Source organism: Callorhinus ursinus, unplaced genomic scaffold, assembly GCF_003265705.2.
Source record: "Callorhinus ursinus isolate GAN/ISIS: 27379988/994484 unplaced genomic scaffold, GSC_fseal_2.0 scaffold5, whole genome shotgun sequence".
NCBI lineage: Eukaryota > Metazoa > Chordata > Mammalia > Carnivora > Otariidae > Callorhinus > Callorhinus ursinus.
Genome location: NW_027397067.1, coordinates 8,844,415 through 8,872,321, shown reverse-complemented (window position 1 = coordinate 8,872,321; position 27,907 = coordinate 8,844,415). Strand labels below are relative to the sequence as shown.

General features: G+C 37.1%; 2 protein-coding genes across 4 annotated transcripts in view; one reads left to right on the top strand and one right to left on the bottom strand.

The window, feature by feature from the left end:
* The window catches only part of TGS1 (trimethylguanosine synthase 1), a 39,822-nt gene extending 13,229 nt beyond the window's left edge, over positions 1–26,593 (bottom strand). The window contains exons 1-11 of one of the 2 annotated variants that reach the window (XM_025870604.2): positions 26,314–26,593; positions 21,244–21,308; positions 18,804–18,964; positions 17,659–18,484; positions 14,875–14,992; positions 13,438–13,524; positions 9,767–9,938; positions 7,756–8,059; positions 5,517–5,669; positions 3,930–4,073; positions 350–566 (exon numbers count right to left, since the gene is read on the bottom strand). In XM_025870604.2, the coding sequence (XP_025726389.1) occupies positions 350–566; positions 3,930–4,073; positions 5,517–5,669; positions 7,756–8,059; positions 9,767–9,938; positions 13,438–13,524; positions 14,875–14,992; positions 17,659–18,484; positions 18,804–18,964; positions 21,244–21,308; positions 26,314–26,417 (2,351 nt within the window). In that variant the 5' untranslated portion in view covers positions 26,418–26,593. The remainder of the gene's footprint in view (positions 1–349; positions 567–3,929; positions 4,074–5,516; positions 5,670–7,755; positions 8,060–9,766; positions 9,939–13,437; positions 13,525–14,874; positions 14,993–17,658; positions 18,485–18,803; positions 18,965–21,243; positions 21,309–26,313) is intronic. The other variant, XM_025870605.2, reaches the window with a different exon arrangement.
* Positions 26,594–26,663: 70 nt separating this feature from the next.
* Positions 26,664–27,907, top strand: part of TMEM68 (transmembrane protein 68) — a 48,184-nt gene continuing 46,940 nt past the window's right edge. Inside the window, exon 1 of one of the 2 annotated variants that reach the window (XM_025870602.2) lies at positions 26,664–26,813. The gene's annotated coding sequence lies outside the window, so the exon portion shown is untranslated. The remainder of the gene's footprint in view (positions 26,814–27,907) is intronic. The other variant, XM_025870603.2, reaches the window with a different exon arrangement.

Here is a 27,907-nt window from a genome sequence, read left to right as displayed (position 1 = left end):
CAGTGTAAGCTTAAGAAAAGTTAAGGGATGGTCACCTAGAGTCTATGGACAGGTCTTGAGGAAACTCCCAATTTCCAAGACAATAATTTCAAGCAATTAATAGTTCCTATTTCTTGTTTTATAATGATAAAATTGGATAGTACCCGAAGGAAATATGACTTCACATCTGCCATTCCTCTTGAAAATCAACCACCACTAATTTTTACATACTGGCTTTTTATGCAAAATAAACTGGAATCCCACTTCACTAATCTATGAAACACACAGACAAACACACACAGTCACTCACATGCACACCTTTCTCTCCACAACCACTGTTTGAGTAAACTCTCAGCCTTCCAAAGGATATCCATCAGGAGACATCATGGTCCTGATGTCAAAAGTCTCCGCAGTAGCGTAGTCTGGTCCTCCCCAAGGGGGGCTAAGAAACACAACATCAGCCTTTAAATGTGAAGCCAGCAGAAGGAAATCTCCACAGATGAATTCTATCTTGTCTGCTATTCCATAAACTTCTGCATTATTGCGAGCAAGATCAATCTTCACAGGATCAATATCAATGGCAATCACTAAAAGTGGGAAAAGAAGAGTCAAATGACACTGACCTATAGAACAGTTCATCTTCTAAGCAATCTCATTTTTTTCTCGGTATAAGAACTTTTTTTTTTAAAAAGATTTTATTTATTATTTGACAGAGAGAGACACACAGCAAGAGAGGGAACACAAACAGGAGGAGTGGGAGAGGGAGAAGCAGGCCTCCTGCCTAGCAGGGAGCCGGATGCGGGGCTTGATCCCAGGACCCTGGATCATGACCTGAGCCAAAGGCAGACACTTAACAACTGAGCCACCCAGGCGCCCTGGTATAAGAACTTAAAGACTAAGGGAGTTTGGCACATATACCAGAGATAAAAGACCTTAATTAAACATTTTAATCTAAATTAGAAAGATTCACTTATGTAGTACCAAGAAAATGTGACTGAAGGACCTGGCTTTCAAAGTTGTGTCACTCAGCTTTTCCAAAGCAAGTAGTGACAGCTGCCACACAGTATCTACTGAGAGTTAAACGCATGCTCAGCACTGTGCTCTGAACAGCCTGAGCAGCAAACACTTGGAAAGGTCACTGACTGCATGTCAAGCCTGTAACACTAGGATTTCAGAAACGACCAATTTCCTAAAATGAGATGCAACCTCCAAAGAAAGACAAATTTGACAACTTCTATAGAAAAGCAAATTAAAACACATTTTGACAAACCCATATAGCCAGCTTATGAAGAAGAAATGTAAAAACATCTGCCGATGTTTAATGAGACATCTTAGGAAGAAGAAACCGACAACGTTATGTTTTCATCGAATGGGTTTTCATTTAATTTATTGCAATTTCATAATTAGCAATGCAAACATAAGTTAATTTTAGCTCACTCCTATCTGGCAGTCAATAACTCAAGTGCACCTGTATGTGCACCAATGTGCTGGTGGCAATATTTTATATTTGGAAGGGCTAAATGGAACCCTGATGGTTCCATGGTTGTCATGGAAACATAGTTGTTTTCTAGAAAATGATGTTTTTTAAAATTTGTTAACACTTTTGAGAAATAATGCACTAAATAAATCACTTGAACAATGAATACAAGTTCCAATTACATGTTGAAATCATGCATTTACAATGCTATTTTTTCTGTTCTAAATAAACTAACATAAGAGAAAAGATGAAAATGTCCTTGTTCAATCTGCTCCATTTGTAGTACAGAGACAGATGGAAAGATATGCTGACAACACTAAAAACTCAACAGGAAAAATGATTTTCAAAATCAAATATATTCAGTCAATCCTCATGTTTTCATCTTTATTTCTCCTACAGGCTGCTTTGTTTTTAGGCCTAACAGAATGTAAACACTCAGTCTATCATGTAAATGAAATGCTGGCAAATATTGGATGACATTATACAGAATTCCACTGTCCAATGGTAGCCACTAACCATACGTGGTTATTACCTTTAAACTGATTAAAATGAAATAAAGAATTTAGATCCTCAGTCACACTGCCATATTTTTTAAAGATTTATTTATTAATTTGAGAGAGAGAGTATGTGTGTGCATGCATGAGCTGGGGGAGGGGCGGAGGGGGAAGAGAATTCTCAAGCAGATTCTCCACTGAGCAGGGAGCATGACACAGGGCTCCATCCCAGGACCCTGAGATCATGGCCTGAGCTGAAATCAAGAGACGGCTGTTTAACCCACTGAGCTACCCAGACGCCCCCACACTGCCAAATTTCAAATGCCCAAAAGCCACATGTGGCTAGTGGCTATCATACTGGACAGTGCAGATACACAACATTTCCATCATCACAGAAAATTCTATTGGATAGCAGTAATACTGAAGTACATAGAAAGGGAAAAAAATCTTTAACATCGAAATGAAAAACTTTGTGGATTCTCTAACCATTCAGTTGAGTATATGCCTAGACAACAACTGGGTCTGGGAGTACATGACAGAAGTAGCCTTCCTTTAGCTTTGGACCCACATTAGACATTTTTCTTTACCAAATGTGTACTAAGCTACAGAAAGCCTTGGCAAGAAACCTATATTCATAGAAATATAAATCTACAATATGGATGGTTTCCATAATATTTTGAAAAAATATCCACATCTATTTGCTGCTTTATCAGAGGGCAGATATTTTAATTGTTATGTTATGATACAATGTCAAAATGAAGACAAATTTGAAAATTTTTGAGGAAAAAATCATTTTCATGCAATAAACACTGATTTGAGCTCACAGGACTGGCTAATCTGGCAAGCGCAGAGAACTTTAAGTGTAAATAATGAATTTAAGGAAAACAGGAAAATAAATCCTATTCCAGTATGTGAAGACAACTTTCATTCAGGCTATTAGGAGACCATATAAGGTGAGAAGTGTCACACCCTGGGGCATGATTTAATAAGGGTTACAGTTCATCAGCATGGGTCTGGGTCTTGAATGTTAAGTTTTCCTTCACCATTTTCTAGCTTCTATATTATGCTTCCAGAATCATACTTTCCTAGTTAATATTAAAAACTTTATATAAATTAATGAGACTTAACTGTAATCCACTGAAATGGAAGCTATATGTATAATACAAAGATGTTAGGGAAAAAACGCATCTTCAGAGTATGACTTAACAATTGATATCTTTGAAATGTCACATATACTACACTTTTAAAAGAATTTAAAAAGAACAGGGATGTCAGAAAAAACTGAGTAAAAATCCTGGCTTCATGACTCAGCTATGCCCATTTGGGCAGACCATCAATTTTATAGTTTTCTTTTCCTTAGGAAATAGCACACATACAACCTGCCTGACATAGTTCCTGGCACATAAATAGTGATAGAGGGTTTCTTTTTCATGATTCCAAAGTCAAACAACCACGAGAATGATCTAATACTTAGAAGATTTTTAGAGTTTTACAATGCACAGCTGAAAGGTATTACAGAGGTTATCAATTTAAAGTCTCCTTTAAATTGAGGTTAAATGATGTCCAAAGTCATAAAGGTGGCAAAGCTGGAACTCCCTGTCCACTCTTCTTCTAAAGAATGGTTTCCCATTTTAATATTTTTAGTTTTATGTAATGTTATAATCTTGGCTTCACCAAGCTGTGTCCGTGTAATCCTGGGCAAGTTATTTCATCTATTTCCCTGTTTATCTGTGAAATGCAGATAGTAGAAGATACACCTCACAAGATCACTGACTAATAAATTAATACATATTAAGCACTTACATCAGTATGTGATACAAAGTGTATGCTTACTATATGCTAGCTATTATTATTTTAAAAATTTGGCATTAAATTACTAATTATATATTAAATCTCAGCAAAGATAGGCTAAAGCAAAATGAAACATTTACTGAATAAATTAAAAAGAAATTACTTTTCTTCCTCTGATGACTAATTACCTCTCTTTCCTGTTAAGGCAAACTGAATAGTATTTCCTCCAACTCCACAAAATGCATCTACTACAATGTCACACTTGAAGGACTGGCTGATCCGGCCAGCAATGTGTTCAGCAATCTTCTCAGGAGTAACTGAAAACCAGCCCTCTGTGAAGGGAAGAGTATTTCTGTTAAGATATTCAGTTTCAAGAAGCCAACCCAAGCATAAACATAGCTAACATTACTATATATTATATATACTTAACCAAAACTTAGTTTCTCTTTTTCAAAAATTATAAATTACTTAGTTTTAAAAAAGTTCCACAAAGCTCATTATACAAAGGAGCAGTACCATTTCCATTCCCAATTTCCACCAAAGCAACCGCCTCAGTTCTTGCCTGATTCTTTTGTAATATACTTCCAATAATTGAATGCAATTTTGGTTTTTCTGTTTGAAGTATTAACTACTATTATGGGAAATGGAAAGTTAGCTATTCAACTGGCCAACACCCCAAACTCCACTGAGTTTCCTGATTATTTCATTTCTAACGGGGAAGCAAATTGACCTCCTTTCCCAATAGAAGAAATTAACATTTTTTTCAGAAAGATATTTCTCTGAACAAAATGATACACCAATTTTCCTGTTCCCTTTTCTTACCAAAACTTTAAATGGCTCCTTATTGCTGGAAGAATAAAAACATAAACTTATTTTATAGAATTAAACAGCTTTTATCCAGTCTTATTTCTCCAAACTCCTATGCACCTTCTTCAATACACATTTTGTAAATAATTATAAGAGGTCACAGAACCCAAAATTCTAACCCCAGATCTAGCCTCCTAATTTTGACAGTTAATAAAGACCAATGTTTAAGTAGCCCCAATATGAAACTAAGCATCAGTCTGTAGAACTGAATTAAGGAAGGTATTCAAGACATAGCAGGAACACTCACAGAAGAACTTGGTTTCCAGTGTTAATTCATTAAATAGTGTCTTTCTGCACTAAGTATTTCATCATTAGATGTTCTGCTTAATAATCTATTGATTCCTTTTGCTATCTATCCTAAAATATAGATTAAGTATAGATTAAACCTGAATGTGAAATTTTAAAAGCACATATATATCCAAATTAAGAGATACTGTTGAAAGTAACTGGCCACTTTTCTTTGGAAAATGTCAAAGTCATGAAAGACAAAAAGGCTGAGGAACTAGTCCAGATGAAAGGAAACTAAAGAGACATGAAAACTAAATGCAATACATGATCCTATACTGGAAGTAAAAAAAAAAAAAAAAGCCATAAAGGACATGATTAGGTTAACAGATTAAACTAGAGTCTGGACTACAGATGATAATACTGTAGCAATGTTAAATTTATAATTTTACCATTGTTACATAAAGTATCCTTGTTCTTAGAAAATACACACATTAAGTATCAAGGGGTAGGAGCAACTCGATCAGAAACACACACAGAATGATAAGGCAAATGTGGCAAAATGTTAAAAATAGCCGAATCTGGGTAAAGGGCATTATGAAAAATTTTTTACTATTCCTGACACTTTTCTGTAAGTCTGAAATTGTTTCAAAACAGTGTTAAACATTATATATAATTTTTACCTCTGTCCAATTTAATCCCATCATCAAAACGGGAGAAGAGCCTGTATCTCTGGGCCCAATATTTTGCCAGCTCAGGAACAGCAGCTATCTCAGGAGGCAGACCAACTACCTTTTTGTTCTTGTTTTTCTTCTTCTTCTTCTTTTTACTTTCTGCTAAAATAAAAGAATATAAATACAGACGCTCACTATGAAAAAAGGCAATCATAGATGAATTCATCTAAAGAGTGCAGCCACATTCAGTATTTACAGTTTGGGAATGTACTGCAGACTATGCAGGCAACAGCACCCCAGGAGAAGCGGAAGGGCATACTGCGAACAGCACTGATTTTAGATTACAGCCTCTATTTTGCTATGTAAAAGCTCCCTGAGCTTGGAACAGTAACCCAGGCTCTCTAAGATCCAATTTTTAATTCCTGAAAAGGAATGAATGAATAGTATTTTACCTACTTACTTCACAGGATTGTTAGGGCATATGTAGAGATACTATATAAGTATAAAAGTTATTACTTCTATTAGAGAAGACACTGTTTTAGTTGGTCAATTATAGAAATCCAAACATTTCTCTTCCCTTCTTTAAAACAAAATCTCCTAAGGACTGATTTAGCCCCTAACTTTCAGCTTGGTCAATCCTCTAAATCCAGACGTGACCTGAAGGTCGTATGGCCTCCGGGAAATTAAAACAGGTCACTGCTTTAATGTTAATAGAAAAGGATCTCACTTATTCAGAGATTGACTTTTTCTTAGATAAACAATTTTTATTAATTTGGTTTTTTGGTTTAAGTTCTGAGCAGATTAGTGCAGAAAGAGTGCTGTCACAGCTAAGTATAATGACAAGAATTGGTGTTGGCAAATAAAACTACTACATTTAAATGATCCTCAAGGATAGGACTATGTCTTAATATGGTCATCTGATCATTGCAGGGAGCACAAGGTGTCATCCCCAGCAAAGTGTACTAAGAGTTTTTTAGGAGAGGGGACACTAACATTTTGAGTGAACAGTTCCTTACTGTCCAAGACCATCATGTACACGACATAATGTTAAGCAACCCAAAGTACTAAATGCCAGCACCCCCAGGTCATTCTAACAGCCAACATCTTCCAAATGCCCTGAAGTGGTAGTTATCACCCCAGCTGAGAACTACCAGCACTATGAGGCAAGGTAGTTAGGGAAGTAGGAGAGGGCGGGAAAATGGGACTGAGGAATCAGACAACCTGGTATTGAGTCCTAGCTATGCCACCTAACTGGCTCTGTGATCTCAGGCAAATTTCTTAGTTTCTCTGAGCTTTACTTTCTGTATTTTTAGAATGAGGATAATCCCTCCTACCTCACTGTGTTATTTTATAGATTAAATGAAAATAAGGCACATGAAGGCATTCTAGAAATCTGCAAGTACCCCATGAACATCAGTTGTATATGACAATAAAAAAATTTAAAACTACCTTAAGTATGCTTTTTAGAAAGGCAAAGAAGTACATGATACAAACAACACAGCTCTACACACACACACATATACACACACACAGAAAAAAGAATTAAGATTCAAATGAGGTATTTTCCTCAATACTAAATTAAGAAAAGAGACCATCACAATATAATTGTTTCGTTAGGGCAAGTCTGAAATCTGAAATCATTCATCAATAAAAACGAATATATGTCAAATGAAAATTTCTACCCCATAAAAGTCTCAATGTTCCACTGAACACAATTAAACAGAACATTTACTGTAGAATACATTCAAAGAGTACAAAAAGGGCATAAAGTGAAAATGTGACTCCATTCTCCATTCATTACAGGCAACTACTATAAATACCTTATGTCAGTGTACCATCCAAACAACAACTACCACTACCAACAACATTCCACAAAAGCCAAAGGGGGAAAAAAAAAAGAATTATCAAAAGGAAAATCAGGGCAATACCAAATTCAAGAGGGATAAAAGGGACCGCCAGTCACTTTTAGCCCAGGGAAGAGGGTAGTGGCAGAGACCAATCTTAATGGCATAGACAGAGGTACTCGGTTTTCCCATGTGTTTGGCCTTTTGTTTTGTCATGCTTGCTCAGCCGAGAATGTAGTGTTCTGGTGCCAAAACATAACCACTAGCACATTTACACTTGCTGTGCCTTCTCTCTACTTAAAAAGAAACAGCAGTGAATCCTTAGGTATAGATGATTCATAAGTGAAAACTAGGGAAGCACATTATCTAAACTCATCTGCAAGTTGAAGCATACTTAGTCTTACCTTCAGTTTCTACCTGAAGAGAATCTGGTGTAATCTGAGTAACACCAACTTCCTTATCTGTAATAGCTACTACTGTGCTGTCTCCTTCATTTTTTTCTGTTTCAAGTTCATCAGCTGAAGACATGGCATGACACTTTTCAGGCTCTGGATTACTTGTCTCCAGTGGGTCATCACTTTTAACAGACATTTCTTGTTCCTCTGAATCACTGCTTGTGCAGGTGTCTTGCACATTGTCATGAGAAACTGACTCCTGTTGTGCTTCCTCCTCCATTGGTTCATTAATCCATTTTAGGAATTTTTCTACCTGAAATTTTAAGTTGTCACAAGCATGAATGAATGCCAAATTACATAGGATATTCCCACCTGTTTTACCATTTGGATTTCACTGAGAAGCTGTTGTAATTATTAGCTCTAATAAGTATACTATATCATACAAGCTAATTATACATAAGTAATTCTAACTACACTTTTGTATCTGGACATATCATGATCTTATTAAAAATTTCTTTAAAAGGAAGAAAGTATTAGATTAAACACATGACAATGAACTTCCTATACTCAATTAACACTAAGAGGATAAAGCTGAACTGTCCCAGTAGCTTTCCATAAGAGGCTTCTAACAGTATAACCATACAATGTGATATTACCATTACAAATGTACCTACTAATTATTGAGTCATTATTATTAGCTTTTCAAATTATACAGACCTTTCTTCAATGGCCCAGGCTATGTTTAACTGTACTCAGCATCAAAGATAAACTCTAAAAAGATCTAGTGCCCATCTATCTGTAAGAAAAAGAGTGCTATCTTAGAATGCAAGCTACCCTTTAATGGGGCAGTAGGCCAGTAAAATGATTCCTAAAAACTGGGTTTCTTAGAAACGTTAACAAGGTGTTAGCAGATATGTACTTCCTTGCAAACTTCTGTAACAAGAATATTCTTCAGAACAGATCTTCGTGACCTTCCTATGAGTTAGGAAATTCAAAGATGAACATAGACAACAACCCAGAATCTTCAAAGGGACTGTACCTATACATCAGTCAGATATCTAATGACACAACAGCCATACTTCTTTTCTCCTTGGCAATACTTAGCAGTTATGTTTCTGCTGTTTGTCTACAGATGGATGTATGGGGACTATCACATCCAACATGTAAAAAGTTCTATAAGACTGATTGGTCTGATATTGGGAAATGTGTTCCAGATATAACCAGGGCCACTAAAATATTAAAGTATCACCAGCAACCAACCAATCCGAAATATAACAAAAATAAAGCCAGCTATAAATCTATAGCATGTTTTGGAAGAATGCTGAAGTTGGGAAGGATAATGTCCCTAAGGGTAAAACAAAGTCATCACGGGTTCTGAGATTTTGTTTTGTTGACTGAAGGAGCTGCTGGAGAGGTAACTGATACAAAGGTTTTGCTCACTAGAAGGTATTTTTGTTTTTTTTCCTCCTATAACGGATAAGCATCACTCATCAAACCAAGCAAAATTAATTCTAATTATCTTTGTTTTTCAGGTGCTTGGACAGCAGGTATAGCAGAGTCCAAGAGAGCGGACATGAATATTCCAGTTAGCAGTGTAAATCACTAAATTAGCATGAGACTATTAGGATGAACTGGTTAGTACAATGTTTGACTGATCACCTCTAGATGACCTCAAAATTGAAGTTTACAATAAATGCTGGACCAGAAATTGGCTTTCAGGATCCTACTTAGCCTGAGGCAGATGAGAAATTCTGTTACCATGTATACGAAGCAATTTTATCCATTTATCTTCCCAGACACTGATACTAGCTTTCAAAACATCCCCTTTTTGTATTACTACCAACTTACTCTATTTCAAATTTGGTTCACATGATATATGCCTTTAGTAAGCAAGGAGAAGAGAATTTTAGGTACCCTTATCTCTGGGAGAAACAGGATTTCCACTTGAAAAAAAAATTTAGGGAGTCAAGCTTACAAAATGAAATTTTATCTATAAATAAAGAACAAAATTTATATATACCTTAGTCAAAGTTTTGCTTTTTTTGAACGTCTTTTCTGACTCTTCAGTAAAGAAAATGTGTTTGTTTTTCATATTTATTTGTCTTCTCATGTCCAGGAACTTTGACTTATACTTCACATTCTTCTGTAGGTATCTGACCCGCCGATGACTGAAATTTGAAATTCCTCCATATCTGTGACCAAACCAAAGGAAGTTGACTCAAACCTTAAGTTCTATGAGTTTGTTTTCTTATATGAAAAGAGAATAAAACTGACAATTTTCACTATTTTTCTACTAGCAGCCACCATTTTAATTTTATTTTTCTAAATTATAACAATTAGGAAATAAAGTTCGAATATAGAGGAGTTTAAGGTCTTGGTTATATGCTAATTTCCAAGTAAATGTGAAACACCATTTGGGGATATCAACATACCTTATATGTAACAGAAGGCAGATGTTAAAATTAATAAAGAAATAGCAGAAAAATATAACCCTACTGCACATTAGGGAAATATAATCTTTTCTCATGGTGAGATGATACCAAAGTGCTTTAATACATATTTGGGTACATTTGTTTATTTATTTTATCTTTTAAATTTTTATTTAAATTCTAGTTAGTTAACATACAGTGCAATATTGGTTTCAGGAGTAGAATTCAGTGATTCATCACTTACATACAACCCCCAGTGCTCATCACAGATGCCCTCCTTAATACCTATCACCTATCTTGTCCATTCCCTACCCACCTCTCTCCATCAACCCTGTTTGTTCTCTATCATTAAGAGCCTCTTATGGTTTGTTTCTTTTTTATTCTTCATCTTCCCATATGTTCATCTGTTTTGTTTCTTAAATTCCACATATGAGTGAAGTCATATGGTATTTGTCTTTCTTTGGCTGACTTATTTTGCTTAGCATAATACACCCTTAGCTCCATTCACGTCATGGCAAATGGCAAGATTTCATTCTTTTGGATGGATGAGTAATATCCCATTGTACATATGTACCACATATTCTTTATCCATTCATCAGTCGATGGACATTTGGGCTCTCTCCATAGTTTGGCTATTGTTGATATGAATTATTTTAAAAGTGGTCACTATTTTTTTAACCTAAATTAATCTGAGCTTACCAAAGAAGCAAACCCCTATTATCAAAATAATTAGAGAATATCTGCTAATCTAACCATCTGAATTTTTCTAGTCCTAAATCATATAGATGTGCTACAAAGACTTCTTTGACCGTATTGAGCCTCATTTAAGTACCTCTTCCACAGTCCCACAGACTATTAGAAACTTAAAGTGTAATATACAATTTAGCACTTATAAACTCCTGAACAGTTGAGTGTTAAATCTCAGGTGTTATCTTCTAGCCATATTATAAACTTCTCTATAAAAAGTCTATTTTATGCTTCTTTTTTTTTAAATTAAAAAAAAATTTTTTTTAAAGGTTTTATTTATCTATTTGAAAGAGAGAGAGCACATGAGAGGGAGGAGGTTCAGAGGGCGAAGCAGACTCCCTGCTGAGCAGGGAGCCCAATGCAGGACCTGATCCAGGACCTGATCCAGGGACTCCAGGATCATGACCTGAGCTGACGGCAGTCGCTTAACCAACTGAGCCACCCAGGCGCCCGCTTCTTTTTTTTAAAGATTTATTTATTTTATAGACAGAGCACGCGCACACAGTGGGAAGGGAGAGAGGGAGAGGGAGAGACTTTAGCAGGCTCCATGCTGAACATGGAGCCCTGCCCCACGACCCTTAGGTCATGATTTGTGCTGAAACCAAGAGCTGGACCTTCAATCAACTTTGCCACCCAAGCACCCTGATTTTATCCTTTTTAAGCAGAACTGGGAATCCTAAGTAGAAAAAAATTAAATCCCAGGTAACAGAATAAATCTCTACAAATGTATACTAGCAAGAGCCACCCAAGTAATTTCTTAATAAAATTATATGCGGGTAGAAATAAATTCTGCCAGAAATTTAAACATGGCAATATTGGGAAAATATTTTATATTACTAATCTTTAGGATCTTTAGTTTTAAATGCTTATGTGAGCTGCAACTGCCTTTAAGTACCATAAGGGAAGTTTAAAGTATATTCATAGTATTATAATTATGAGCATGTATTTCTGAACTAATTTGGATTCAATTTATAAGTTAATTTTGAGATCTATGTCCTTTTCTTGCTGACTTCATAATACATAGGTTATCAGTTAAAATTTCACAACTAACAAAATAAGTCTCACCCCTTAGAAACATCAAAGACCTTAATTTTGGTTTAAATCACTGGTGCAAGCTGACGTAAATGGTAGGTCTTTAGTGTGCCTTAACTACTCAGTTCAGTCTTCATGCTATATGCAATAGACCCTTCAGTTTTCTTATATATAATTTAGTTTTCTTGTATTTTCTTCAGTTTCAGATTTCTTATAAATCTCAGATTTAAATGCTTGGGCATTTAATCCCAGAGAAAACTTATACTTTATGTATATAAATGTTCATAGCAGTTTTATTTGTAATAGCAAAATACCACACACAGTCCAAATGTCCTTGCATAGATGAATGGTTAAAACTGTGATATATCCATACAGTGAACATTATTCAGCAGTAAGTAGGAATGAGCTATTGGTAAATGTAAAACCTTGTGGGGAACCTCAAGGGCATATGCCTAGATCTTAGAACAACCTAGAAGTACATACAGGGTGGTCAATTAAACAACACAAGGACTAGATAAATGTGCATGTACTGATAAGTCAGGATGTTCATGGTACACTGTTGAGGGAAAAAAAAGCAAGCTGAAGATGTATAATATGATTTTATTTTTGTGTTTTATAAAAAGGGAATAACCTGTTTATATGTACATAAGCATAAAAACACACAAGTAAATTAGGAAGGACATATGCCAAACACTGTCTACCTCTGAGGAATGATTTGAAAGACTAGAAGGTGTTTTTGTTTTTTTCTCCTATAATGGATAAGCATCACTCGTCAAACCAAACAAAAATAATTCTAATTACCTTTGTTTTTCAGGTGCTTGGACAGCAGGTATAGCAGAGTCCAAGAGAGGGGACACGAATATTCCAGTTAGCAGTGTAAATCACTAAATTAGCATGAGACTATTAGGATGAACTGGTTAGTGCAAAGTTTGATTGATCTCCTCTAGATGACCTCAAAATTAAAGCTTACAAGAAATGCTGGACCAGAAACTGACTTCCAGGATCCTACTTAGCCTGAGGCTAAGTAACTCTTTATTACTTCTGTTTTGAGTTTTAAAAAGAAAAAAGAAAAAAGGCTCCTGCAGATTTGAACTTTTCATGACATGCTCGCTTTACATATACAAAGGTAGACATGTGCGATGCAAGGTGAAAAAGGGAACAATGCTTAGAAAAGAGATTGGCCTGAATCCTCGATGTGATCCTGACCAAGTCACACCTCTGTGGGCTGCAGCTGCTTTATCCATGAAATTGTAATAATGATATTAGACTGCTACGAAGTACAATTGAGTTAATAACACATGTTAGTGTATCAAATGTGCAGTAATCTTTCTATGAAAGGTTAGTGTTTTAACTGTAATATCTCAAATTCTATTAAATCTATAACCATCATTAGCTATTTCAATATCAGAGAACTTGAAGATATCTGAAGTGTTAACGATTTCAGGAAGACAACAGTATTTCTGTTATATTTATATATAATTACTTTTGTCCTGAGCCATGCTTGAATCCTAGAAGGGAACCATTGTCATCAAAGTCTGAATCTGGGTTTTCATCAATGTCCAGTTCGTGGCTAAACAAATAAACAAAAGGTAAACAGTGATAAGCCATTGCATCCAGAGCCTACCAGTGCAGGCAAATATCGAAAGATACGTATAGTCAACCTACACATACTTTCCTATTGCAACAGTCAACCACAGCTCCCAAATCCAGGAAGACAGGAAAGAGTAGTTTAATCAGATTTTCCAAATATGATAAAGTACCCAGCAGTGTTTGGAACACAGCAATAAGTACTCAAATCCCAATTATCTCTGTTCTTGAACATGGCACTAATACAGACCCCTCCATTTGCCTTTGGAAAAACACCTGTAAAAACTGCAGCCTTTAATTAATCTCCTAAAGTGCTATTTTTAGTTTTCCTTAAAAATGAAGACAGAAACATTTGAGAAGTATCAAAGCAACTAAAAAATTACAAAAAAACCCCCACATATATATCAAGAATACGGTTGTGATACAAGTGATAATAAGTAACACATGATCATCATCGATCTATTAGGGATGCCTTCTAGTGATCCCTCCTACCTGGTGACAGTACCAAGAAAGAGAAAATGGTGAGAAATAATTCTTACAAATTAAGTTAAGGTCACTGAACATTTACGGTGGACCTACTAGGTTCCAGAAATGTAACCTAGTCTCTGTCTCCAGGACCTAAAGTAGGAATTAACCAGCACTGTGTATCAGGTAGAAGGAACACAATGGAGGCATGCTTTTATGAATATACTAAGTTACTGACCCTCCAAAGCTTATATATTTTTTTAGAAGCTGTATGGAACATAAGTCTTATGTGGAACACTTCATATCCTGTCAAAGAAATAAAATGTTACTAGCTAACATCTGAGTTCTGCAATGTCCATCCTTTCCTTGTATTTTAAGGAATTAGCATTTAACCATATCCTACCTATATTACTTGCTACTTGTTTAATTTTACATATCAACAGTATACTAGCACTGCTTCCAGAAGAGTTGGTCTGGGTGTTAGACTTGGAGCTGCCATTGTTTTACTATGTAACTCTGGGCATAGCACTTAATAGAACTTCCTTGAAAGAAACCATATCAACTTATCTGTTAGTTAAAAGCTGTCATTCATTGATAGCTACTGTCAGATATATTATATGCTAGTTTTTGTCTTCCCAATGAGCTCATAAAAAAAGCAGCAGTTCCATTTTAGAAACAAGAAACTGTGGCAGAATTAAGAGTTGGGATTTGCTGGGTGTTCAAAGATGCAGCGTCTTGCTAGAATGTCTTGTCTCTTCTCCTCACAGGATTAACAGTACTGCAATATAACAAGCATTTAGAGCCACTCCCTCAAGACACAAATGTTTATGCTACCACACTGTGGACAAAGAGGTAATATGTAACTTGCCTCCTCTTGAGTTTGCTTGGCTTACGTTCAGGTGGATCTTCTCCACTCTCATCTCCATCAGTACTGTTGGGATGTGGTCTTTCTTTGATTGTGTTTGCTTCTGAAGAGTCCTGTGAATCTAAAGAGGCAGAGATATTGCAGTGGATTTCCCCTTTAGCTTAACAACTCTTCTGCCTTTTGTAAAGGCCATCAAAATATTTTTGTTACTTTCCTGCAATGAACTGTATATGCACGTCAGGCACAGTGACAGACCCCATCTACCTATTTTGTGTATCTACACTCAGAGTCTGAGCATAAAAACCTATAGCTATGTCTATCTATTAAAGTTTAAAAGTTTAAAGTTTAACTACTTAAAAGTTTTAAATTTAACTACTTAAAAAGCAAACTAAAACTCCTTTTTCCTCATAGCTGTCCAAATCTACACAAAGTAATCCGCAGTTACCTTTGTGATAGCTGAACAGTTACCACATTTTGATGGAAATTTAGTTAATTAATTTGAGGGAGAGAAAGAATCTGAAGCAGACTCTGCTGAGCACAGAGTCTGACATGGGGCTCTATCTCATGACCCTGAGATTATGATCTGAGCCGAAATCAAGAGTCAGACGCTTAACTGAGTGAGCCACTCAGGCACTCCACATTTTGATGGAATTTTAACTTAAATCACTCTGAAGACAGAATACATTGATTAAAAATGATTTCTCCTTATTAATAAGCAAATACATTTAGTTATCTCTAGTATAGCTCTTAAATGAAAAGTAATAGCAAGGTAAGTTCCACCATTTAGAAAGAATATTTTTAACTTGTGGTAGCTCCAACTGAGGCACCTGTCTGTCTTTCTTCAGACTGGCACAAGGTGAGTGGGTGGGACTGGAAATGGAGAACTGTCTGCAGTGTAGACAGTGAGACGCTTTGATTGTGTAGGAGCAGACTATTTCAGGAGAACACCCAACCACAAACAGTAGAAAACATACAAAGAAATGCAATATATACCTGTGTGTGTGTGTTTTAAAGATTTTATTTATTTGAGAGATATTATTTATTTATTTATTATTTGAGATATATTTATTTGAGATATATTTATTTGAGATATTATTTGAGATATATTTATTTGAGATATTTCTTTGAGATATATTTCTTTGAGATATATTTCTTTGAGATATATTTCTTTGAGATATTATTTGAGATATATTTATTTGAGATATTATTTATTTATTTGAGATATATTTATTTGAGATATTATTTATTTATCTGAGAGATATTATTTATCTGACAGCAAGAGAGACCGAGAGAGCATGAGTGGGGGGAGGGGCAGAGGGAGAGGGAGAAACAGACTTTCTGCTGAGGAGGGAGCCCAATTCAGGACTTGATCCTAGCACCTTGGGATCATGAACTCAGCCGAAGGCAGACACTTAACCTACTGAGCCACCCAGGCGCCTCTTTACCTTGTGTTTTGATCTCAAAGCAGGATCTGAAACAAATTAAAACTCAGAATTCTCAGATTCATCCCGATGGCACTCACCCTGGGACTAATTAAAGAAATGGACAATCTATACATATAAGTTAGGAAACAGGCAACAGATGGCACAGACTACGAGGTTTTTACTATGTTTGACAAAGGGAAAAATAGGAAGATAAGGGAGGATGCTCAAAGGAATAACATGAAGGAGTAAGACAAGGGAAAATACATTGGCCAGTAAACATATTTCAGGTTTTATGGTCAAAATCAGCATAGAAAGTAATCAGGAAGGTATAGAAGAGTATCAAAAGACCAATGTAAAATAATCACATTATTTACAAAAATATGAAAATAACACCAAAGTAGAAAGGAATGAGAGTACCTAAGCAGGCTCCATCAGAAGAGCACAGAGAAAAAAGAAATTAAAAAAGAGGTAGAGCCCTTTAGTAACTCTCTAAAGGAAACTCTCAGCTAGATACAGCAATCTGAGGAGCAAAGCAAATCCAATTGTTAAATAAAATGCCAAAACCTTTTACTTCACATAGGGTATGAAGAGGCAGAGAAGAAAGTCCTATATTATAGACCAGACTTTTTTAGCACCAAACATCAAGGATGCCAAGAAGACATCTTAGTGGCCTTCTGGAAATTCAGAAGTTATAAAAATTTTCTCCTCTCTCATTTTCCTGGTGCCATCAGTTAGAATTCTCCTTCCCAGGAAGAGCATTCTTACCAACCTCTGACTTTTCTTAAAACACCTCTCACTGGCTTTCTTTAGTTCTTTGGACACTAGTTTGCATGATAGGTTTTGTTTTGTTTTAAATCACTTAGGCTAGAGTTAACCAAGTTCCTTATCCTGAAGTCAACCCTTCCAGTTATAAATATCATGCCCTGTTGAGATTCCCTACAGAGCAAGACTTCATTTGTTCTGAAATAAATTCCAGTATGACTTACAATCAGATTTGTCTGATGTCCACTGTGTACTTTGAACCATTCTCTAATATGCCTCCTATAAATTCATTTGCTCTACAGAAACTTGGAAATTCCACACTCACTCTATTAAATTTCTCAAGGGAGTTCCAAGTTTTAACTCACTGGCCACCTAGGTACAAGTGGAAGGAACGATACTTTTGAGAACTCTAAACAAATATTCTTTTTATTTACATGAAAAGGTAATAAACAACTTGTGATATACGGATTAAATCATATGATACTATAAATTGTAGTTAGCATTGTGTAACCCTACCATAAAGGATAGGTGTTAATTATTTTGATCAGTAGGTTAATTTTCCCAACTGTTATTTAGTAGAATAAATCTTGGCCAATCTTACCCTGAGCTGGTTGGTTCGTGCTTCTGTTCCCAGACAAGCTGCTGTCCTTGGTTCCTCCATTACATGGTTCACTCTGGCCAGAAGTAGGGCATTCTCTGCTGCTGCTGACTTCACTTAGCCACGGACGTCCATCACAACTTACTGAAGAATCTAACTGGCTCTGTTCCACTTCCTCTGAATTCAAACTTATATTTCTAATTCCACCAAGGATTTCATTATGCTCTTTATCACTTGAACTAGAGCTTTCACTATCAATTGTAACAGATGGAGATGGAGAAGATATTAAGTCTGCTTTCATGCAATTCTCATCTTTCTCATTGTCAACTTCTATTTTAGACCCACAAGTATCTGGTTCACAGGTTTGTGAGGGATCAAAAGTCCAACCCTGAGCTTCCCAATACTGAAATTGTTCCAAATAATACCAATAAAGTTGACTATAATGTTGTTCCCATTCCTCCTTTGTATCAGGAATGTTCCAAGGTTCAGAACATAGTATCTGATCTGAATGTTTTTCTTGCCAGCTTTGCCATAATAGTCCTCCACCATATTCACTCCAATACTTTTCCCAATTTTCTGTGATTTCTGGCTTTGGAGATAATATATTTTCAACAGGAAGATTTTCAGTTTCAATGTCTTTTTTGGTTTGAAGTTTGCATGTTTTGGTGCTCTCATACTGTTCAACTGAAGATGGATCGTCTGAAGCCAAAATGTCATCTTCTTCATATTCTTGTCTCCAAGATTCTCTCATAATTTCATCTAGGTATTTCTTTTGATGTTTTTTCTTTTTCTTTTTTATTTTAACCTTATTTCTAGTATTCATAGACACCTACATAAGATAAATAACTTGAATATAAAATGCACCTCATAAACTATAAGAGAAAGAGAATCCAAGTCTATTTTAAACATTAAATAATATACCATCAAACCCCCATCCTGGGTTTTAGTTATACAAACAAGTTAATCTTACTATTTATGTTTCCAGGAGGAGGAAAAATCATACATGAATGTATCATACTTGCAGTTTTAACTAATTTATAAATATGTACATTTAAAAAGAGATGGAATGCTCTAGTTTATGAATATAAAAAAAATTCTTTGTGGTATCTTATAAAGAAAACTAAGAAAAAGAAATATAAGTAACTTACCTCAAAATTCTTATGTGCAGCTATCCCACCAAACTGAAGTGGTAGTCCCATACTTCTCATGAGTTCAGCTTCAGAATCAAGTTCACTTTCATCTAGGCCTAAGCCTTTACTGTTATGTGACTCTGCAGTGCCGCCTTTCTCCCCTTCTGTAGCTTGGTCTCCTACAGACAGCATTCGTTAGCTTCATTTTAGAGAAAATGTAGATGCAGGTTTTTTTCAAAGGTTTATTTACTTGATAGAGCGTACACGTATACACACAAGCCCACATGAAGGGCAGAGGAAGAGGGAGAAAGGCTGACTCCCCTCTGAGCAGAAAGCCCAAAATAGGACTCAATCCCAGGACCCTGAGATCATGACCCAAGCCAAAATCAAGAGCTGGACGCTCAACCAACTAAGCCACCCAGGGGCCCCTCATCCTCATTTTAAAGAGGAACCTGAGACCCAGAGTTATGCAAATGTTACGATTTTTAAGGGGTAATATAGACTAGTAAAAAATAGCCAATTAAGAATCAGGAGACAACTTCTGGTCTGGCTCTGCCTGCCACCAGCTGCCCATTCAACTTACACTTACTGAGCATCTCCTCTGTGCGGTGCACTGTGCAAAGTATTGAGAATATAAGAGGGAACATGGCAGAATAACCACAGGGAAAATACTTACATTGACACTCCTTATATGCAATATTACTAAACTAGATTAGTGAATTTAAAATGATTTGTGGAGTTTATTTTAGGAGCTAGTAAAAAGAGAGGTGAAAGGTATGTCTTTAGGCCCTTCATGGATATTTCAATCACAATTGGGATTTATAGTCTGCGACTCTGAGCGAGAAATGATTTAATGAAAGCTATTAAAAGTCTGAAATCCTCTGAACTGGAAGATCCTTTCAAGCTCCCTGATTCTCCCAGAAAACCTGTTTTATTATAACAAGTTTAGCTTTATATTAATATGCTTATATAAAAGTATATCACACCATTAATTGGACAAATGGCATTCAAATGCTCTATTAACCATTTAAAATGTGAGATAAATATCACTTTATACATTAGCATACTCAATTAGGGCTGAGCTACATTCCAGCTAAATGATCGTAGACAACAGAAGAGTTAATCTTACAAAGCAAAAATGGAGACTGTAAAGAAGAGGAATCTTCTGTGTATAAATTCTACTGAAACACATTCGGAAAAAAGATATCTACCTAAATAATAAAGTGGACTCCACTTACCATTCCATTCAATGAACTCATGAAAGTTCAGGAGGGAGCAAATAGGAAAAAGAAATGAGCTAACTTTTATGTTCCTTTCATGGTATGCATATTTTATGTTCAGTAGGAGCCTGGTGTCTAAAGAAACCTCATTTGTACATTACATTGAAATACACACCAAACACTTCATTGAGTGATCAACTGAAGAAACAGTGATTTGTTCCATCCTTGTGAGAGTTAAGGGATTTTTAAGGGTAACATGATGCGCTTTACTTGTGCTGACTTTAGCCTAGAACTCACGCTAGCTTTCCCTGTATCTAGAGAAACAAAAAAGATCTGTGTAGGAAAAACAAATGGGGTCACTGAGGGAAGTCTAAGAGAGAGCAAGACGGTTTTTAGGTAACTAGGTGAGACTCAAAATACAGAACAAATTCTATTTGTTATTTGGGAAAGTTAACCCAGATTGTGGCCTCTTTACTTCAAGCAGAAGACTATGGATGTTCATCTGGCATCTATCCTGAATAATTTATCTATACAACCGTTAAAGTATCTAAACAAGGAGGTCATTAGACTGAGGTGGCTTGAAGGCCTTCATTGTCTATGTAAGCAAACCAAACACCTAAGCCAGAATCAAAGCACTCAAATCTAAGAAAATAACAGTTAAGAACAACTAATCACAAACAGTTAACTAGGCTTCCCCAAATGAGGTCATTGCTTAAGGCAGAGCCAATCAATAATTTCCTTGCTTTGCTTCTACATCTTCTCTATAAAAACCCCTCCCCTAACTCCTGTCCTGGAGTGGTGCTCCTATCTAGGGAGCTGGTACTGCCCAAGTTGCACAGATATAAGCTCAAATAAACTCTTGAAAATTTTAATGTGCCTCTGTTTCTCTTCCAACACAATAAAATTTTGCTGAAAAAAACCTTATGTTCTCTACTTTTCAAAGCTTCAAATTTCAGCTTGCTCTTATCTAATGGCAACAACTCAGGAAGGAATGCTACACAGAACAAAAGAGGCTACCTCAAGTCCATACAGGAGCTAGCTACAGAAAAAGAAAAGATCTGCTTTGACAGGGGTTCTAGAACCACGTTATAATAAAAAATAAGGACTATCTATCATTACTGGTTGTCATTTATATTTTATGCCAACAAATTAATATAGTATTATAACAAATTATATTTAAAATCAATACACTATTACTTTGAGCAAAAAAAGGGCCATATTGTTTTCTACTGTATTACCTGCATTGTCGTCATTGCCTTTGACATAGTAGCCTTTTAATCCCAAATTGCACAATTTTCGATCTCTACAAAGCAAATTAAACAGTCAATACTGAAATAAATTAAATTATAAACTTGAGAAAAAAACAAGTTTGAGGCAGCACAGATTAATTAAAAAGGTTAAGGAACAGAAAAGCAATTTGCTAATATATTTTCCTCATCTGTAATATACAGGTAATAATACATATCTCGTGAAATTGTTATAAAAATAGTATATGTAAAGTAATATATATCACATGGGAAGCATTTATAACTGTAACTACTAATTATTAAAATTAAATGGTAGTTTTGGTTTGGAGGAAGAAGCAATCTTATAATACATGAACAATGAAGTGTTCTCTAAATTTGCTGTACAAAGTAAGCATAAAAGTGGAAAGATTTATCTTACATATATATAAATCCACATGCAGACCCTACTCCATTTGCAAATAGGTCAAGTTATCATTGCCTAGTAGACAAGCTATTCATGGTCCAAGCAAAGGTTGTTTTGTGGACTAACTCCAAAGTTCTTAAATATTTTATCAAACTGAAACATAAATCAAAACAATTCAGCCTCAACAATTTTAAATTTTATCTACCTACCAACCTACCCACCTAGGTAAGCTCTAAGCCCAACATGGGCCTTGAACTTAAGACCCCGACATGGAGAGTCGTATGCTCCACCAACGGAGCCAGACAGCCATCCCAGTCTCAACAATTTTTAAAAAACAGTGAATGATTAAACTTTTCTTTACATAGCTACTTCTAAATTTTTTCTCTATCTGCTAAGATTGGAAATTACCTAACCCAAATAAACTTAACAGAACACTTAAAAAAATAAAATTTTGCTACTATCTTTCTACCATTAAATTCAGCTGTAAATAAACTCCATGAGAAGGGCCATAATAAGGCTATCTTTAAGTATTAGCTAACACTATTTTTCTAATGGGGCCACAATAAATTCAACAAAATAAAATTCTTGTATACTTGATATATTTCACTATCCTCCTGTTTATTTTTGGTACTTTATAAAACATAAAGTAGGTGATGACTCATAGCAGGACAGCAAACAAGCCAGCAGATGAAGTGCAAATGTGCTTTGGCCACATGCCCACAGGCCCCCAAGAACATTGGACAATGGAGAAGTGGTTAGGTGGTGGGGGAGATCAGCAGCTGTACAGAGGACATCAATGGTATGCCCACCAGTACCCACGGATATGGGGCCCTAGATGTCAGGTGGAGGAAAAGACTAATATGGTTGTAAGATTTGTTACATTGAGCAAATAAGTAAATACACTGAAGATAATGATAGCTAAGATTTTCCACCCACATACATGTATTCATGTATGTATCTAAAATTCGGATACATCCTGACTGTGTCTGCTGAGAGAGTGTAGAGGCAATGGAAACCCAGGAGCAATGAACACAATGAGCATCCAAGTCTTGGTTTCTGAACACTATACTCCGCTAAAAGGAGCCAAGGTACCTTGGAGAAATCGCAGCTCCAGGTTAAAGCATGAACTGTAAAAGGTAAGACTGGGTCACCTTCTGTGCCAGGTTATGAGGAGGTCAAAGAATGCCAGGGACACATTAAAATGATAATCAAGCCACCTCAAGGGGCCCACACCACCTAAACTGAGATAATAGGAACATCAAAATAAATGAGAATAATAGAACTTATTAATAAATGAATAATCCAGAGTCCATGTTAGTGTAAATAAAGAAGTAAACAAATACATGGGGAGAGAAGGGAAAGTGCTCCATACAGAATGTCAACTAATAAAAGTAGAATGACAGAGACAGAGAATTGCTCTTTGGCAACCTTCAGAGGCAGCTGATTCAGGCAGGAACAGGGTACTAGTAACACTGGAGTACCTTCCCCCCAAATACTAATACATACAAAGGGAACCGCTGTGACTTTACAGTAGAGATAGCTATGAGACTGCAACATGATTAGGTAACGGAGGTCAATGTCACCAGGGGTGAAATGGGTCCACAGCAAGTGACTGAAATGATGCAGAGCCAAGCACAGGATAATTTCTGTGGCATTTCTGCCAAGAAGGCATGGCCCAGCTCTGTTCGTGTTGAAATGTCAGACAGACCCAGGTTAAGGAAGATCAGCACAGAAGGTAAGGTCGGCATTTTTTTAAATGCTGAGGCCATGATAGGGAGGGAAAGGGTGAGGAATTTTTCCAAAGGAGGAGGCTGACAAGTCATAAGTAAACATAAGAGGAACTATGTGGAACTCTGGATCAGAAAGAAAAGAGACACTACTGGGAAAGCTGGGGAAATGTGCACCCACCACAGTGGTTATGGAAGAGAAAACACTTGTTTTAGGAAAATACACGATGGAGTATCTAGGAGTGATGGGGAATCATATGTGCAGCTGGGTCCAGAAAAAGACTAAAGATTGAGTCTGGGGGAGGAGGGGGGCACACGCGTGTGTCTGTGTGTATGCATGCGGAGGGAGAGACGGAACAAATGCAGTTAACTGTTAACACTAGGTGAATCTGGGAGAGGGGAATATGAGAGTTCTTTGACCTATTTTTGGTTTTTTGTTTGTTTTTAAGTTTGAACCCATTCTTTACTCCTCTACTGACTTATTTTTGCAAGTTTGAAATTATTTTAAAATGATTTACTAAAAAAAATTAAGTAAAGTCTGTTACTTATAGCACAGACTTTATAACAAAAATCTACTACTCCATCATTTCAGCATTTTCCTATGTTCTATTCTAGGCTTTGTACATAACAACACAAAATTTTACATAACTGTAGTCATAGTGTAGGTATTTTATATTCAGATACGTTAAGTAACACAAGATATTTTTTCATGTTACCTACTGAGCCATTATAAAGATTATTTTTAAGAGCTCCATTATATCATAATTATGTTTTCTTCATATATATAATATACGGAAACCTGAATGTGCAGATGAAATAGAATTATTATTCTAGAGCTCTTAAGACTACAGTATGTTAATATAATGTCCTCAGATAATAAAACTTAGTTATGATATTAGGTTCTATTTCCTGCCTTTGAGGAGAGGTGTACAATAACCTTACTCACTATGAGAATCAACTCAATACTGAGAAGGTATTAGGCATCTATGCTAATGCTCATTTTCTGTTTTCTGCTACATGGACTACTTTCTCAGTTTAATAATTTATTCTAGAATTTTGCTATCAATCAATCTGTTGTTTTAAGACTGAAACAAACAAACAAGACCGTGAAACGGACCTTTTCCCTACCTGGAAAGTAGGGTTATACTAATAAGCTTCTTAACTTCCAGCATGTCTCCAAGTCTTAAAGACTTTTCAAACAGCTACTGGAAATAATTCCAAGATCACGTTCTTTTTGTTCTAAAGTGTTATAATTTGAGCATTAAATGATCTAAAGGAAAAAGCCATTCTTTTCTCTTTACCTATTTTGAACTCAGAAGGTAGTTTAGAAAAGTAAATAGAGCTTCTAAGTTTTAAAAATATGCATGAAATTATCTGAAATTTAAAAGATGAATGTTTTGGTTCAAAAAAGACTAAATTCAAAGTAATTGGTGATTTATATGGCAATTAAAGTGTGTTTTAAATAAAGTTGCTTTAATTGGAACCCAGTAGCATATTGTTTTGTAGGGGTCTGGCATGACAATTTTTCTCAACCTTTTACATTTTATAACTTACATTCTCTTTCTCTTCTTTTTGGAAAGGAGGCTTCATGAAGACAGCCCCATGACTCAACCCAGCTTGGGGCGAAGAACTAAGTATGTAGTCTTGGCTTTCTTTTGCTTTTTACACAGAGTTCTGATTATCACTCCCTACCACTCAAATACACCCCTGTTTATCACCACTCTTTAGACCTCTTTTCAAATGTTACTTCCTCCAAGAAATCTCTTTGATCTCTTTGGAGAAAGGTTAGGTTTCTGTATCATATACAGCTGTACTGCTTCTCTCTTATAGTACTTACAACTGTAATTAGCTAAGTAACTACGTAATTAGCTAAGTGATCTCCTTTGCTAGAAAGTACACTCAAAGGGTGTAGGGACGGGCTGTGTCTTTTTTTTTCTACCATTTTTATTGTTATGTTAATCACCATACATCATTAGTTTTTGATGTCCTGTTCCATGATTCATTGTTTGTGTGTAACACCCAGGGCTCCGACCGGCTGTGTCTTGTACCCCAGTGCCTACCAGTGTAGCTAATACAAGGAAGCACAAAAAGCATCTGCTGAATGAATATGTGCATGGATGTATACAAAGACGACAATACTTTTTAAAAAGTGTTTCATTTCCTTTCGGATTAATTTTCCGATTACCCCACAGAAACACAATGACAAACAGTAAGAATTGCTTCAAACTTAAACTCTACCACAATAAACTATATTAAAAGTCTAGCGCATGAAATTTGCCTCCACAAGTTGAATCTAACAACCAGCCTGTGAGATAACTGGGGTAGATATACCTGTTTTAGGAATGAAAAAAAGATTCAAGGGGCTAAACTCACACACCTAATATAAAGAAAGCCATACCTGGAGTCCAATTCTTTAGTCAGTTTTTTCCTGCCCACTGGCTATTTTCCGTGCAGGGCAATGTTTACCGCAAACACATATTTTCCAAAAATATAGCTCAAAAACTGATGTAATTAGAGTTAAGTCTTTTAACTCAGGTAATTAGTTCTATTTAAGCGCATTTGCGTTAGGTTTTAAAAAATGTTAACCCACGAAAGTTACTTATCTGATAGCCTTCAACTTGTGATGTCACAGCCACTAAGGAGATTTCATTTTACATTTCGCTTCCCCGATTTTTAAACGTCCCCTCATTAAAACGAAATGAATCAGCTACCACATTTTTTCACGGCAGCCTACAAAGTAGATTTTACTTTTTCACTTAATGGCAATCGGCGACCTCTCCGTGAAGCTCGAGGACTTTTTTCTCTGAAACATCACCCTGCCCAACGGTCTTATACACTCCGGCCGTGGATCCCAATTCCACGTAGTTTGCAAAGCCTACATTTCTGGGAAATAACCGTGGTAGAGATGAAGAGGAACACGTTTTTACTTACTCCACAAATGCCCTGGAGCAGAGGCAAAGGATCTTATAATCCTCCTCTAGGTCTTCAATGAAGAGAAACATTTCAGCCATGCGGCTCCACTTCTCGCAGCACATTTTACCACCTCAGTGCAGGACACTCTGCGGGAGACGGCACGGGACAGGCCTTCCCGGCCTCTGCTCGGTTCCTGGAGACCGAAAAGAGGTCTCGCCGGCGCGACCAAGGGGACGCCAGGGGTCAGGAACGGGCCCGGGGCCGCACGAGACTGGTGCAGGCTAAGGAGCCGCCACCGGAAGTGGCTCCGGGAGCCCACGGGAAGGGGCGGGGCGATGGGAGGTGTCACATTCAAAGCCGTCCGGACTACAGCCGCCGTTTGTCTTTTTCTTCCCAGGTTGCTCGGGGGGGGAAACGGCCGCTGAAATTTCTCTTCTTCCCTCGGTCGTTGAGCCACCGAAGAGCTCCCGCCGCTGCTCGAGGGTGAGGGCGAGCCGCTTCTGCCCCTCCCGCCTGAGGTGCGTCGGTCCTCATCTTGGCCACCTCGCGCTCCTCCCCGCCGGGCGCACGGCTCCGCATCAGTCTCGCGGGGCTCAGAGCGGTCAAGGCCGCACGTCTAGTCTCCGTGGGGCAGCCCCGGAGTCCCCGGCGGGGGCGGGCGGACTGGGCTTCCCGCCGCACTCGGTGTAAGCTCGGGCACCGGAGTGGCGGGGAGGGGTGATAGTGCCTGGGTCACAACGAGCCCGTTCACTCCGCCGCGCATCCTCCTTCGCGCTCAAAAACCTCGTTTCGTCTCAACTTGGGCGGCGGGGCGAGGTGTCAGAACCTCGGCAGAGGCCTCTGGGCTTACCCGGTGACCTTTCTTTCCAGGATCCGAATCGAACCTCCTGTACTCGGGAGGCCGCAGGAATAAGTGGTTAAGAAGGCTTCCCGACAAGTCGGGCTTGGAATCCGGGTTTGATGCTCCTTTGCTACCTGTGTGATCCGGGCAAGCGACTTAACCCTTCTGAGCCTCCTTGTGGTCATCTGTAAAATAGGAATGATGAATAGTCCCTGCTTCCTAGGGCTACTGGAACGACTAAATGAAACTGTGTATATCAGACCTCTCAAATGCTATTAATAGTTTTAGTGGGTACCTGCTTTGTGCGCGGCAGAGGCTGCCTTGGTCTCTGGGGTTTGCAGCCTGTAGAACAGGTCTCTGTCCTCAAGCTGCTGATGCGTAAGAAAAATGCATGTGCACTTAACCAGGATGCCGAAAACTGGAACACCACTGCTAGAATTGAAAAAGGCAGTTCGTATTTGGTGTGTGGTAGTCGTTGAGACTGTCCAGGCAGCTTCCTCAAAGAAGCAAGTTCCAACTTGAAGGTGGTTGGAGCATTTCAGGACTTGGTTGTGCTATTAATGCCAAAATGGCATTGTTATTGCTTTAGAATGTATAACAACTGAGGGTAAAATCCGGATATTTAAGACAGTCCCTAATAGTTTGGTCGCATTTACTATTGGATGGAAATAGAAGATTAATTTTCAAATGAAATGTTTATTTCCACAACCTTACTTCTGTCTTACTTTGATGTCGGAGATTCGCTCATTTTAGTGACTCAAGGAGGTAAGA